Genomic DNA, 16396 nt, shown 5'->3' with positions numbered 1-16396 from the left:
AATTCCCTTTACATTCTTTGGTTAGCTCTTGATTAAGCATCATGTCTCTCTTTGAGACTATTTTGTATACAGAATGCAACATCTTAGAAGATTCTTGATTTAATAGGACTGAAATACTTGTATCTATATCTCTGTCCATCTAGACAATTTTTTAGTTTTTGCTTGTGTCCTTTAAGGGGTCCTACAAGTTTTATTAGTAAATAGTGTGGTTCTGAGCCATTGGAAACTGCAGTTATTGATTTGATAAATCATTTTCATTTTAAGTTCCCTCAGGCAAAAACAAAGCAATCCCTTAAAAATAAAATAGGAAAATAGTATAGTCCAAGTGACCAACATTTACAATAGTATGGAGGAAGAGTTCATTGCAAACAATGTGAATAATACCTTTCAAGTAACTTTTTGAGAGGTGCCATTTTTCCAGAGAACCTGAACAGCTCAGGTTTTAAATGTGGTGGTAGTGTTTGTTATTTTTGTTGGGTTTTGGTTTTTTGGAGCTGGGGAGGGGAAGGAGGAGAAAGGATTGGTTAACAAAAATAATTTTTTAAGGCAATTTGTTTTGTCTTCTAATTTGAACTGGGAAGTGAAGGAGTCAACACTCACTGAAATAGTTTGTAAAGGTACTGGCTGTTAATAATTTTTCTCTTATGCCTTTTCAGATTTTTAGACTCGCTAAAACTATCCTCAGAAGACGTTCTTATACTGAAAATAACTCACACAAACTATGGACTGCAGGATTGTCTTAATTCAATCATTCAGGCAGTATCCCACAGGGATGTTAGGGCTGCTCTCACTAGGCTTAGTTTTTATGTTCTGAATGACAGACTTGCATTAAAACGCAGTTCTGGGTCTTGTGGAACCACTTTGAAAAGCTTTGTTTGGCAAAAAGCGATTAACAGGTAAGCATATTGACTACAGAAATCCATTAAAGATTATGATGCTTAAATTGTAAATTTCCTAGTTTTCATATTTTAAATTTATGGAATTGATTGTCCATGCACCTCTGATTCTGATATGTATATGTTGTTCCCTGTATCTGCTGGAGGGACAACACAGCAGGGCATAAGCAATCCAGGAGGTTCCTGGAGAGCATCAGTGACAACTTCCTGATCCAGGTGACAGAGGAGCCAAGAAGCAGAGGTGCTCTGCTGGACCTCATGCTCAGAAACAAGCAAAGGCTTGTTAGGGATGTGAAGGTCTAAAGCAGCTTTGGCTGTAGTGACCATGAGGTCGTAGAGTTCAGGATCCTGAGAGGAGGGAGGAGGGCAAAAAGGAAGATCACAGCACTGGATTTCAGGAGAGCAAACTTTCGCCTCTTCCAGGATCTCATTGTTAGTGTCTGATGGGATAAGGCCCTGGAGGGAAGAGAGGCCCAAGAAAGCTGGTTAATATTCAATGATCGCCGCCTCCAAGCTCAAGAGCAGTCCATCCCATTGAGCAGGAAGTCAGGCAAAAATGCCAGGAGGCCTGCATGGATGAACAAGGAGGTCCTGGCAAAACTCGAACACAAAAAGGAAGCCTACAGAGGGTGGAAATAGGAACAAGTAACTTGGGAGGAATATAGAGACATTGCCTGACCATGCAGAGGCGCAGTTAGGAAAGCCAAAAACCCATCGGGAATTGAATCTGGTGAGGGATGTCAAAGGAAACAACAAGGGCTTCTCTAAGTACATAGGTGACAAAAGGAAGGCTAGGGAAAAAGTGAGCTTGCTGATGAATGGGGCAGGGGTCCCAGTGACACAGGACATGGAAAAGGCTGAGGTCCTGAATGCCTCCTTCACTTCAGTCTTTACTAGCAAGACTGGCCTTCAGGAATCCCAGGTCCCGGAGACCAGGGGGAAAGTCTGGAGCAAGAAAGACATACCCTTGGTGGAAGAGGATCAGGTCAGGGAATACGTAAGCAAACTGGACATGTATAAATCCATGGGCCCTGATGGGATGCACCCATGAGTGTATCCTGACTGATGTAATTTCATGTCCACTTTGATCAGTCAAGGTGATTGGGAGAGGTGCCTGAGAATGGGAGGAAAGCAAATGTCGCTCCTACCTTCAAGAAGGGCAGGAAGGAGGACCCAGGGAACTACAGGCCAGTCAGCCTCGCCTCGATCCCCGGGAAGGTGACAGAGCAGCCAATCCTGGAAACCATTTCTGTGCACATAAATGACAAGAAGGTCATCAGGAGTAGTCTGTATGGAGTCACCAAGGGGAAGTCGTGCTTGACCAGCCTGCTGATACCCCTCTATAATGAAGTGACTGGCTTGGTAGATGAGGGTAGAGCCCTGGATATTGCGTACTTTGACTTCAGGAAGGCTTTTTGACACTCTCTCCCTTAAGATCCTTGTAGAGAAGCTGATGAGGTATGGGCTGGATGAGTAGACAGTGAGATAGATGATAAACTGGCTGAACAGCTGGGCCCAGAGGGTGGTGATCGGTGTTATGAAGTCCAGTTGGAAGGCAGTAACTGGCAGTGTGCCTCAGGGATCAATATTGCATCCAACCCTGTTCAACATCTTCATTAATAATTGCGATGATGGGGCAGAATGCACCCTCAGCAATTTTGCTTGTGTTACAAAACTGGGAGGAGTAGCTGATATGCCAGGGTTGTGCTGCCATCCAGAGGGACCTCAGCAGGCTGAAGAAGTGGGCTGACAGAAACCTCATGAAGTTCAACAAGGGGACGTGCAAAGTCCTGCACCTGGGTAGGAACAATGCCATGCACCAGTATATGCTGGGGTTCACCAAGCTGAAGAGCAGCTTTCCAGAAAAGGACCTGGGGGTCCTGGCGGACACCAAGCTGAACATGAGCCAGCAATGTGCCTTTGCAGCAAAGAAGGCTAATGGTATCCTGGGCTGCATTAGGAGGAGTGTTGCCAGCAGGTTGAGGCAGGTGATCTTTCCCCTCCACTCAGTACTGGTGAGGCCACACCTGGAGTGCTGTGTCCAATTCTGGGCTCCCCAGTACAAGAGAGACATGGACATAGTGGAGAGAGTCCAACGAAGCACCGCTACGATGATAAAAGACTGGAGCATCTTTCCTATGAGGAAAGGCTGAGAGAGCTGGGACTGGTTAGTCTGGAGAAGAGAAGGCTCAGAGGAGGGATCTTACTAATGTGTACAAGTACCTGAAGGGTGGGTATAAAGAAGATGGAGCCAGGCTCTTTCCAGTGGTGCCCAGTGACAGGACCAGAGGCAATGGGCATAAACTGAAACACAGGAGGTTACCTCTGAACATCAGGAAACACTTTTTTACTGTGAGGGTGACTGAGCACTGGCACAGGTTGCCCAGAGAGTTTGCGGCAGAGATATTCAAAAGCTTCCTGGACATGGTCTTGAGCAACCGGCTTCAAGTGTCCATGCATGAGCAGGGTGGTTGGACCAGGTGACCTCCAGAGGTCCCTTCCAACCTCAATGATTATGCAATTCTGTAACTTACATACACAAAACCAGCAAAAAATAAGAATGCTGTATGTAAAGTAAGGATTATTTAAAATGCATAGGTAGACTTTGCTATTATTATTAATTGCTAGGATTTAATAGCTAATTACCTTTTTTCTCTCCTGTCTGTGATCCTGTTCAGATTTTTCTACCTTTTACTACATGCAATTCCATGTTTACTATATGTAAATACACTTTTTAATATACATAACAATTTTATATTATAATAATACACAATAAATGTATAATAGTATATAAGTATAAAAATCTAATACAGTCAATATTTTATGTAGAAGTATTTAAATATATTTAGTTTAATATATATGTATAATTAATATAATTCCATATTTGCTATATGTAAATATATGTAATATACATATTTACTCTCTATAATTTCACATTTGCAGGTGACTTCAGTCCTATTAGGCCGAGATCTTAAACTCTCTTTTAATGTGCTACAAGTATGAAAGTAAATATTTTTGTTTGCATTGCAGGTTTCTGCAAGTGCTTCCAGCTTCTGTGGAGGATGAGAAGCTTTTAGTAGATGTCTTAAGATTTTTAAACAAATTGCTTAGAGAGCAGAGATCAAGTTTGGAGGCAGACCATCTAAAGTGGATCTTGAAATCACTGCTTAAAAATGTAAGAATATACCTAAGAAGTTAGCTGTAGACTGTAAGAAATTATATAACTGAACTGGTTGGCTGGTTTGTTTCTGGTGAGTTCCTCAAGGAAAATGACTTCTATCAACAAAAGCAAGAAGTAGCAGATCTTGTGGTATTTGTCTGCTACTTTGTGGTCAGTGCTACAGTTTTAGTGTTTGGGGAAGTTAACTTTGAACAAGAGTAAATTTCCTTCTCTTGTTTACTTGATATATTAATTTTTTCTGTAAACTTAAATATTATATTTGCCAGAAGCAAACAGTGTCTACCTGTGTGTCTTGCTCTTGTGTAGTTAACTGTGGTAATATGGTTGTATAGAGCCATATAATAATAGTTAGCTATGTATAGTTCTGTATGTACGTATAACTATATATGCAGAGCTCTGTATGTACATATAACTATATATACTTATGTGATATGGTTAACTATGTAACTATACATACATATGTGTGTGCATACATATGCAGCTGTATAAGGTATGCTTACCTACATAACTACATATGTATTACATATGTAACTTTAAGGGTGAGGTTCCATACAGGTGTGTTGGAACCTTCTGTTTGGCAAAGAGATATAAATGAACGTTGTCTGTCTGGTATTAAGAACAAGAATTGAAAGTTAGGACAGAAGTTTTTGCTTTCAGTGTGTCTGTCCCTTAAGTTTTGATTTTAAATGGTTATAATATGTCTAAGTAAAATATTTTTATAAGCATGAGGAAGGTATTATATGAGCGTACAGTTCACGTGCTGTAGTTAAAATGCATTTATAATATTGACAAAATGTAATTTTTTTCTCTTCAGTTTTTCTAGACTCCTGTGCTTTCTATTTGAGAGATACATTCTATCCAATACTGTTTATTTAAGATGTGTAAAATTGGAAAGTATAAAAACAAATAGGAAATGAACATCATAAAGCAGTATAAAACAACTTTTATTGTATTTGTAAAAATATTATAATTCAATCTTGCTGTATAAAAACAATAGTTAAATGGCAAGGTGTAGTGGGTTGACCCTGACCGGATGCCAGGTGCCCACCAAAGCTGCTCTATCACTCCCCCTCCACAACTGGACAGGGGGAGAAAATAAAACAAAAGGCTCGTAGGTCGAGATAAGGGCAGTTTAATAAAGCAGAAGCGAAGGTCGCGTGTGAAAGCAAAGGAAAACAAAAGATTTTATTCTCTACTTCCCATCAGCAGGCGATGTTTGGCCACTTCCCGGGAAGCAGGGTTTCAGTACACGTAGTGGTTGCTCCGGAAGACAAATGTAAACAAACAAATGCCCCCCACTTCCTCCTCCTCCCCCTAGCTTTTATGCTGAGCAGACATCATATGGTATGGAATATCCCTTTGGTCAGTTTGGGTCAGCTGTCCTGGCTATGTCCCCTCCCAAGATCTTGCCCACCCCCAGCCTACTGGTGGGGGGGCAATGTTGGAGAGACAGCTTTGATGCTGTGTGAGCACTGCTCAGCAGTAGCCAAAACACTGGTGTGTTATCAACACTGTTCTAGCTACCGATACAGAGCACAGCACTACGAGGGCTGCTGTGGGGAAAATTAACTCCATCTCAGCTAGACCCAATACACAAGGATAAAAGTGATGGCTGCAGTTTCAGAAGTTTGCAAAGTACTGTTTTTCACAAAGCAAGGGCATACTGCCCACATGCAGGATAATTCATAGTCTTACAAAGGATATCATGTTAAGTACAGTCTGCATGCACTTGCATTTTCCCATTTTTAAAATACAATCTAAACGTTTAGGAAAAAAAATGCTAGTAGACTTCATTTCAATTACTTATAGAATTCAGGTACTTCAATTTATATGGCTAACTGGGAATCCTATAAAATTTTGTAAGTATGGCCCATTCAATATGTTAATATAAAATCTTTATATCAAATTATTTTAAGTCTTTCAAGCAACTGAGACATACAAGATACAACTTGAACTAATACTTCTACTATGTTTTTTCTGATTTTTGTGATCTATTTTTTTTTATTGCAGGCTATTGCTGTGTATAACTGACTTTTCTTTCATGCTTCAAAATACACTGTGTCATGGCTTAATGCCAGGAAATTTTAAAGGCCTTAACAGTAGATTCTTTTATGGTGTTTAGTAGATTCAAGAGTCAAGTAATTAGTAATGATAGGAATTTTTTACTGTGCTTTTTACAGAAATACTTCTTAGTAAAATGATCATGGAACTTGTGATTTATAGTGTGTGTGATTTGCAAGCTCTCAACAGAAAAATGGCTTTAGTGTGGGTATTAAAATAGGATTTAAACAATGCATTATGTGACTGTGTTTTTATTCTTTTCTTTTAGAAGCCAAAATCCCTTTTGGGCCTCCTAGTGCGACCAGAATCCCAAGTGCAGGATGAAATAGATGAAATACAGACTGCTGTCAGGCAGCAACTGGATAAAGAACTCATTCGTCTTTTTAACACATTGTTATTTTGTTCCATGTCAGTGAGTGACAGGTACAGTGTAAATGGACCTGCCCATGTAGTTCTGATGGGGATCATAATATCTACTGCTGCTGTATCTTGATCAGAATTTGAATAGAACTACATCATGACTTCATCATTTTAAACTGTAAAAATGGAATATGCTCCTCTTGAAGTGAAGATCAACATTAGATAGGCCTCTTCACAGTAAAATTAGGAAATTAACTGGGAAACTTGGAAGAGCATGTACTAGTGGTCAGTTTTTCAGCAAATGATAATTAAAGTGATTGCAGGGAGAAGACAGGCTATTTCTTTTTCACTGCTGGAAATTTGCACAAGCAAATGATAAGTTGATTGATTTTATAGAACTTATTTATAGCAAAGTAAAATATTGAAATATTTGAAATATCAACAAATGTTTATTTTCATTGAACTCCTTTTTGGCCTAATACACCATATCAGTGCACGTTAGTGATTTAGGACAGCTACTTCCAGCATGAAGTTCCAACTCTTTCTGTCAATCAAGCAAACACAGAAATGAATTTCTATTAGTTTTTTTCTCTGAGTTTCTAATATAACATCTTCCCACACTAAATCTCTCTGTCCAAGTGTGTTCTAAGAGATACTAAAATTGCAGCTTAAGATAATATTTGTTTACTTGAGTGCCACAACATAACTGTTTGTAAAGATACTTTCAAAATGTTACCTTCTTCATTCTTCCCACACAGTTATTCATTTTTCTAAACATTTTGACAGCTGGAAAAGGGAGGATTATAGAAATCCCTGCTAGTTATATCTCACACTCCTTTATTTTCTATCTACATGAATTCTAGATTGATAGTATTTTGCAGGAAATATTTTTAAACTTGTCTCTTGAACCAGAACAAACATAAGTGTACCTACTAAGCTTTGCAACTCTTCTTGTTATATTATCCATCGTCTGCAATCTCTTGCTCTTTATTTAATGTGCTCCTTAATAATTAGAGTTATATCTGATTTGTCCTATTTTGGTTAAGCAGCCCTGTTATAATCGGACGCAATATTATGCTTTCAGAACTTGGGTGAAGCTAGAAATGTCATATTTAATTCCATGTTATTCGGTGCATAAGTCAATAGTAACTAATTGAGATGCTGAGACTCATAGACTAACAGTAAGAAGAATGAGGCATTGGCCTCTTGTAAAATGATTCATTATAATAGCTTCATGTTGACAGTTGATTTCTTGTGTTTTACAATTAAACCAGAGAGAGCTTGGAACTTACTGGCTCTTTCAGAACTGAGCTGGCTCTGAAGCTGCTACAATGCTTAAGGCTAACAGATGCACCGCATTTTTATGGACTTCCTTCGCTGGAGAGAACATTACAAGGAATGGTTCATGTTACTGCACTTCCAGACTGGACTACCTACTCTGCTGCAGTTGAACCTGTCACAATTTGTAAGAAATATCTAACAGGTCTTCTTGAGGTAAGTAGCTTATGTTATAACTTAGCTTTTGGTTTGAGTGCTTGTAAAGAACCATGTAACTAATGACACTATAATTTTTAGGATGTACTTTTAGTGAATATCATTACTAGGAATAGGTGTGGGAAAGACGCTTTTTTCTGCTAAGTAAATAGCAAAAATGTGGAGACTAGATTGAGTGATGTGTATCTGTACTTATGATGATAGGTTGTATTGTGAGTGCCTTCATCGCCTATTTAAGAGGTAATGTAAAGTGACTATAGTTTAAGCAAGATGAAAAGTAGATGTGGGTTTGGCTTTGGGTTTTTTTTATAACTGAAACTCTAAGAGGAAAAATCCAAGATCTTCTCCCCCAGGTAAAATCCATGTGTGAAAGGGGACCTGGGGGAACAGTAACTCATTAGGCAGGTTATTAACACCGAGAAAGCAGAAAAGAGGTAATTCAAGATGCTGCAGTTGTTGGGAAGCCAAAATTTTGTTCTTGTTTTCAGTGTTCGTATTTGTTTGCTAAGTCCAGGGGTGTGATAGGCAATTAGGTTTTGCTCCTAAAATTACATCTTTTGAAAACTTCGGTCTTCTTAAAACTGTAGGAAAAGCATAGATCTGGCTTTCTGATCGTTTTATGAGTATTCAGTAAGGTAGGTACATTTAGAAGTTTTCTTTTTAGTTTCAAATACTAAAATCTATTTGTTGCATTGGTAGAGGCTTGAAAAAGTCTTAAAGTAGTTTTAAGTCATTTGTGATTCTGAATGATATGAATAGCAACCAGGTAAGTGTCAGAAAAATTTGTATAGAGATGATAATCATATTTGTGATGGAAAAAAAGATATAGTCTTTTAGGGGGAAGTCTTAACTTGCCAAGATTTCTTGAGTAGAAATAAATATTTTAGAGTTATTTGATTAGATGAGTTCTGCAGTTTGAAATCTAGACTAAAAATGGCACAAAAGTTATAGATGTTGTCATGTGAAAGAAAGATTATTACTGGACAAAATCATAATAAGTATTACAGAATTAAATCAACTGGTAATACATAAGCTCTATGTGCAGAAGAATGATGCGGTTTTACTTGGTCTAAATATGAAAGTAAATGTAGGTTTATTTTTGGAGGGAGGGGAGAAAGTGAGTTTGAAAAGAATTCCTGCGGAGCGGACACTGAAAGAAGGAACAGCAGCAAAAATGGAGAGGTTTAAATTGCCATGCTTTGGGGAGAAAAATACATCTAGAAGTGTAAGTCTTTAAGATTATAATTTTTTAAAAAATATTTTTGGGCATGTTCTGTTGAAAGCAGCATGCTTTTTATTTTAACATATATGGTTAGATATTTAGTCAGGGACAGTTTATTTTACGTTATGATCCAATGACTTTTATTTCTGTTCATTAGCATTTGATACAGAAAGCTGATATACTTATTCCAATTCAAATAACAATAAAAGATATAAAAGACCCTTTTTGTTGAACACAGAATTTTGAAAAGAAATTATATTTTTAATTCCAAGCATAGCATAAAAAACTGAGTGCAATAAATGGACTGTTTCCATCAAAAACAAACTTTCAGGTTTCTATTCAATATTGTGCTTATTATTAAGCTCCACTGCATTCTTCATTTGAAGAAGCAAATAAAAACCATTGAACTTCAGAGGTTTAACCATATAGGAAACCATCACACGACTGACTCATAAATAAATAAATTCTTAAAATTCAACTAAAAATCTGTCATCTTTTCTTGAGTTTAAGTTATGATTTAGTAGTATGTAGGACAGTTTGTACTCTACCTGTATACTGCTTACAGTAAAGCTACCATGAACTTGTACTCCCACTCTTAGGTCATCTCATCATTTTATGTTGAATGGGGAGGAAACGCTATGTCCTTCATGGGAAAAGGTGTTACGAAAAGCACAGTTCTTTGCTTGCTTCACTTATCTCATGAAATGATGGCTCAAGCCAAGGATACGGTGAGTGCATCACAGTTGTCCTTATCTTGTCATTTATGAGGGCTATGCACAGATATATTTTAACTGCTAAATTTAGATGGTGGATTTTCATATGCGGTGGTGGAAGATGTCTTATATTGCAACAGATAGTAAAAACGAAAAAAAAAATCAGATAATCTCACTTGGTATGTAACATTAGATAAATGAATAGAATAGAGTATACAAGAAAGCTGAAGATTCAGTTCTAACCTTACGGAAATGATTCTGCAACTACTTCTGTGGATTTAGAAAGGCCTTCTACCAGAATAAGGTGTAATTTTCTTTTTACAAAAAATGAGAAATCAGGATTTTATATAGGATGAATAAATTTAAGGATTTACAACAGCATTACTTCTTCAGTCTTGTATAGATAACAGGCTTTCTAACATATGTTTACGCATACATGTGTCTATTCTTTCATATGTGTGTGTATATGTATACATGAAAGAATATATACATACATGAAAGAATTATTGTTTCACTTATAGAAGGAGCTATCATTATTTATTAGCAAAATTTATATCTGTGTTTTGTGTCCATGTGCGTATTTTGAGAGCTAAATTTTTGAGAATTTAGAAAAAATGGCTTTCGTCCAGAAGCAGTTAAAGCAAATTCAACAGTTTAGTGTAATCATTTTGGAGAATTAATATCCACTCTTGTTAATATCTGTGATGGCCACAAGTGAAAACCTTTCAATATGACCAAGTACCTACGTAACTAGAAATAGCAGTATACCTGCTTCTCCAAATTCCAGATGTCTGTTTCTTCAGTTCTGTGCACCTTCTTCAAGATACTAAGTGCTTACAAAGTTTATTAGAATTGCAGGCGGACAGAGTATTAAGTACGCTGCAGGAAGACTGCAGCCTCCAAAGAATTAGATCATAAATGCATGGATGAAGGAGTGGAATTTTTTTTTATATCAGTCTCGTAGAATAATATGTATAGTAGCATAATGATCGGTGGCATTTCTTTGTGGCTATAAATAATCATCTGTGTGTACAACAGTGTTACTGTCTAGACTGTACTAATAACTTATAATCTCAAAGAAATTTTAAATCCTGGCTGGTTTTTACTATCATGTGATTTAGTGTCAAATCTTATGGAAAGAGAAATACAAAATTAGCTGCCTTCTTCTGTGCAAGCAGTGTTATACAAGAGGTACACTGGATAACTATGATTTAAAAAAAAATAAATACTAACTTAAAATGCACAGTCTAATGACTTGACATTAAAACTAGTTAAAGCAAGGTTGTGGGGTTTTTTTGCTCATTAGCAATATTATGAACCAGCATCGTTCTTCATTATTAGAAGAACCACCTTGTTAAGTCAGACATAAAATCCTTTAGCTCATACTGATGGACAGAAGTTACTTACAGATGTTTGTAGGAGTACATGAGAAATAGAGCATATACTTAGGGTGTACTAGAATTGCTGCAATGTTTTGTTTGTTTGCTATGTTATCATTTCATTGGTCTTGCTTTGCTGACCTATGTTTTGTATTTCATTTTGTATGTTAATGCCCTCCCTCCCCAAATTCAAAGATTGTAAAATACTATGCTTTTTGTGATTAATATTGTGTGTATTGAGAAGATCCATGCAAAACATGCTGCTCCAAATGAAACATCAATCATCTATTGTGTAAAAATAGACAGGACTGAAATGGTCAGAAGACACACACATAAAACTGTAGGTATCATGACTCATTATGAACTTAATGCATTGTTTGTGCAGTGCAGTGGTTAAACAGAGCACTTTGCAGGTATGGGGTTTTTTAACCTGAACTAAAAAATTAATTTGCAAAGTCAAGTATGATTTCATGGAATGTGCAGCTAAGTAGTATGTGGTAGTCTGCGTGACTTTATTTAATCACATGGCAGGTGCATGAAGAAAAAGAATGAATTACAGTCGAAGAAGTAATTGCATGTTCTTATTTGGTAGTTTTCTGCACATGTATAATATAAGAGAGAAAGACAGATAATGTTAATAATAAGCAAAAATAAAAAATGTAAGGAGTAAATTTAGAATGGAAATAATTATCCCAGTATTTCAAGTAAAATATTTAATCTCTCTTTAGCACTGCTGTCCTAATTCTATGAAGAAGACGACACAAATTTAATTTTATTCAGTAGGTGAAGTCAGCAGGTTACATACGTGTTTATAGAGACAGAATCAAAATCTTTTTCCTGAAATATCAGTGTTGTGTGCATTTAAAGTGTTCTAATATGTAATTGGTAGCTCAGGCTGTTGGTAGACTGGCATGGCATTGAAAGACATGTAAAATAATTTATTAATTTATTTTCTGTTTTCTAATCAGGACTGGATATCTCTTTGGTCTTTGCCTTATGATAACAGTGAAGAACAAGTTGCTTCTCAGCTAGGTCTGGCGTGGCTGGTTCCTTTATGGGTAGATAGAGACCCTGAGGTTAGTTAATGTAATATTAAGTTGATATCTTATTTTGGCCCTTAAGTATTTGCAAAATCTTTGTTTCATTAATTTATTTAATATTGAAACTACTCTTTTGCATTATTTAAAAAGTTACTGACTGTATGCTATATAACAGTAACAATAAAGTTAGGGAGAATGTTTCAATATAAACATCTTCTGAGAAATCCTTCCCTACATTTTCTGTCTTCCATGCTTTCATTAGTCACTCATGATCATGATTCATAGGTGGTTTTCATTGACATTGCTGTTACTTGCTGTTTCTGCAAAGCAGAAATATTGACATGAACTACAAATTTAGAGCAAATATATTTGATGCAAATCTGTTAAATTATATGAGTTTGCTAAATGGAACTATTTTTAAGTGGTGAAATGTGAAGAATATTGAAGACTATCTTAGTATTTTTAAGTATTCAAAAATCTATTTTATTAATTCTGTCATTTTTACGTACACATAGTTGTGATTATGAGTATAGGGCCAGAGAAGTATAGGAAAAGAGGTTGTTACTTTTTAAATGATTCCCTTAGGCTCCAGATTCAGTTGATACAACTTAATAGTTTAAAAAATGTGTTGCTAATCACTGTAAGGAGTATCACTTTGTGTTGTGCTTGTATGTACTAGGTCAGATTTACAGCACTTGGAATAGGATCAGCTCTTACATCTCTTGAAATAGGATGTATTGCTTTAGCAGAAAGTTGCCAGAACATTTCAGGAGGGCTGTGGGGAACAGTGATAAACATCCTTCTGGACCAATCTGAATGTAGCATGGTACGCAGGGAGGTATGTTTCTTGTTTCCTTCTGCTGTCTTAAATTGTCAAGTTTTTTTCATTAAGGAGAAAAGATTTTTTTTATTTTTTATTCTATATATCTATTCTGTGATGCTGCACAACACCTACTGCTTTGTAAGTTAAATACTACCTAATTAAAATAAATGTTTAGCTGCTTCTTTAGAATTACTCAAGAAGCAACAAATACAGATGACTAGTGTAAAAGCAGAAATGATCTAAACAATACAAGTGAATGCATAAAACCTCCTAAGGCTTACTCAGGCAGACAAATAGGTTGCTAAAGCATAACAAATTAGCCCAGATTTTAATGGCTGTTTTGTTCCATTTATGAACACTTTGGTACAAACTCATCACCTGATCTGTAGTAAATATCTCTTCATTGCAGACATGAAGTAATCTAATTTGCCTGGGCACTAAGGTTTATTTGTGAGAACTGAAAGTTTGTACTCTGGTAGAACAGCACATAGAACTATATAATACTGTATTTAAATTGTGTACATGTTTTTTGCAACTTTCTATCAGCTCTAGTTGTAAGGTTTTTCTTGTTTTCCAATGACTAAGAAAGAACAACTGTGACAAATACTGGGTTAGTTTCTTCCCAGCTCTGTGGCTCAACTAATTATGTATTCCAAAGTAATATTTTGAATTTATTTGTGCAAAATGCTTTTGAGAATGTGTGCTTCATTGTTTTATTTAACTTCCCAATCATTTTAGTAGTCTCATAAGAGTCAAATTATTGACAAAAGATTGACAAAATATGAAAAAAGCAGTTTCAATCCACCCACATATACATGTGATATGTGTGTAATATAAAGTAGAAAAGCACACATGCCATGTATTTAGAAAAGAAAATATTTGGAATGTATATGTCTGTCCCACTGTGTCCCCCACATTGTCCCAATTATTTTATAATAATTAAAAAACAATACAGGAGGACAATAGAATGAAGGGTCATAAACAGTTATCCAGGTATCTTACCAGCCTCTTCTTGTGCCCTGCCCTAATGACATCTATCGTAGGTGCAGTTTGAGGGGTTTTAGGTTATATCCTTCTAGTTATTCTTTTTTTCCAACATGAACATGAAAATTCTTTGTGTTTCAACATATGTCTAAAGCAATGGAATAATATGTAGACTGCTGTTCAATCTGATGTGGTTTTTTTGAACTGTCATGGCTAGATGGCAATATTGATGCTTTCATTTCTTTCAGGCTGCTTTTATTCTGCAAAATCTCCTTGTGATTCCAATTCCTACGGAAGACATGAAAGATTGTCTTTGGCAAGTGAGTGACTATTGTATTTGATGAGAAAGGTCATAGTGTCACAGAGAGATGTTATTTGATATAAAAACTTATGTCAGTATACCTATAAAATATAAACTTAAAAAATTACATGTCTAAGGTAACATTTTTGGAAAGAGGAGTATGTGACTAGACAAACTTCTTTCAAACTTCCAGCAAGCTCAAGGAAAGAACCGAAGTTAGTTTGTATATATGTTAATTTCATGAATATATTATCTTTGGGGTCCTAGGAAACTTGCTTACTTACGTAGCATCATTAATGTTTTAGGATATAAATTGGTCATTTATTTTACCCACACTTGGATGCAACATGATTTGAGGGGTATGAGGAAGAAGAAATTCTGCATATGTGATGTTTATAAAATGTTTTGAAAGAAACACGTAAGTGATGAGAAAAAGAAAGATGAAGCAGCTTGTTGCTTAAGTTAATTTAAATACTTCTTAAAAAGATAACCCCTTGCGCAAAGCAGGGTGAACTAGAGCAGGTTGCTCGGAGCTCTGTCCAGTTGGGTTTTGAGTATCTCCAAGGGTGGAGACTCCACAACCTCTCTGGGCAACCTGTTCTAATGTTTGACTACCCTCATAGGGAAAAAGTTTTTTCTTACGTTTAAATGGAATTTCCTGTATTTCAATTTTTGCTTGTTGCCTTTTATCCTGTCAGTGGATACCAATGAGAAGAGTCTGTCTCCCTTTACTTTCTCTCATCAGATATTTATACAAACTGATGAGATCCCCTGGAGACTTTTTCAGTTCTGATCTTGAGTTATCTGATCTCATGTTACCTTCAGCAAGCCTGGTTCATTTTACATAAGGATCTTTGGATCTTAGTTCCCCATTTTTCAAATTTTTGTGGCCTTGATACCTGTTCTTTCTGTCCATCTTGCTCCTTCTAGTATGTGAGATTGTACCTATATGAGAACAGCGTATGTTCTTTTTTGAAGAAATTTGCAGATACAACCATATCCTGTTTTATCTGTTCCTTTCTGCAAAAGATCAAGTTAGTGCTGAAAGGCATTCCTCCCATTGTGCTAGGATACGTTATCTATGATTCAGCTGCACATAAAATCAATTATGCTATCTCTTGCAGAGCTGCATTTTGCAGTATGTCTTATCTTTTCTTTACATCTGATCGTAAAGGAAAATGTTCAAGTAATCTTACGAATCTGGTTCTTGTTTCAGTCTTATTGCTTATTGCTTATATTTTATCAATATAAATAGTAATTCCTTAAATTCATAATAGCAGGGGATTTACAAGGGGCAGCCATTGTAACTTGTCAGTATAAACTCTATTAAAAGTTACTTAGTCTTTTTTTAAACATTTTAACGACTATGATGAGGTGACAAAAATTGAATCCAGTTGTAGAATTCTGGATGAATTCCAGTGCAATTGATAGAAGCTTTGAGTCAATGTGATTCTTCTTAAGAAGTGCAATTTAATGGAAATTGCTCATCACTTAAGTGTTCATGCTGAAAGATATTATCAAACAACACTTTAGGGTAACTGGTAAATTAAAACTGTTGAAAATACAAACAATTAAAATTGTAAGATACCACCAGGATCAAATTCTATATTTGAGTTACTTTTTTCCCCTTGCACTGAATAAGGTGGTTTATCTGTTGACATTAATGCAAGCAAGTTCAAAGGAGAGCTATTAAGTTCATCTCCGTGAACAGCAGGAATAATGTACCATAGCCAAAGTAGAACATTATCATTTTATCTCTTAGGCAAATAGGGCTGGAAAAGGAAAGGCTGTTAATAGAGTTTGTAGGCCAGTATCTTCACAAGAATGTATATAGTGTTGCTGTTATCTAATTGATCTGCTTTATAATAGTTCATTTTGCTGTGTTACTTTGAAGAGTGGCACAGGAAATTTTTTGTCATGAGTAGAGTCAACCTGTGTAAAG

General features: G+C 36.1%; 1 protein-coding gene across 1 annotated transcript in view; it reads left to right on the top strand.

The window, feature by feature from the left end:
• Positions 1-16396, top strand: part of RTTN (rotatin) — a 90936-nt gene that overhangs the window by 36859 nt on the left and 37681 nt on the right. Inside the window, 8 exon segments of the mRNA XM_050892355.1 lie at positions 657-896; positions 3927-4071; positions 6407-6561; positions 7773-7992; positions 9814-9942; positions 12275-12382; positions 13026-13184; positions 14402-14473. Of these exon segments, the coding sequence (XP_050748312.1) occupies positions 657-896; positions 3927-4071; positions 6407-6561; positions 7773-7992; positions 9814-9942; positions 12275-12382; positions 13026-13184; positions 14402-14473 (1228 nt within the window).

Source organism: Gymnogyps californianus, chromosome 2, assembly GCF_018139145.2.
Source record: "Gymnogyps californianus isolate 813 chromosome 2, ASM1813914v2, whole genome shotgun sequence".
NCBI classification, from domain to species: domain Eukaryota; kingdom Metazoa; phylum Chordata; class Aves; order Accipitriformes; family Cathartidae; genus Gymnogyps; species Gymnogyps californianus.
The sequence above is the reverse complement of the archived record's forward strand: the minus strand, read 5'-3'. Positions and strand labels throughout refer to the sequence as shown.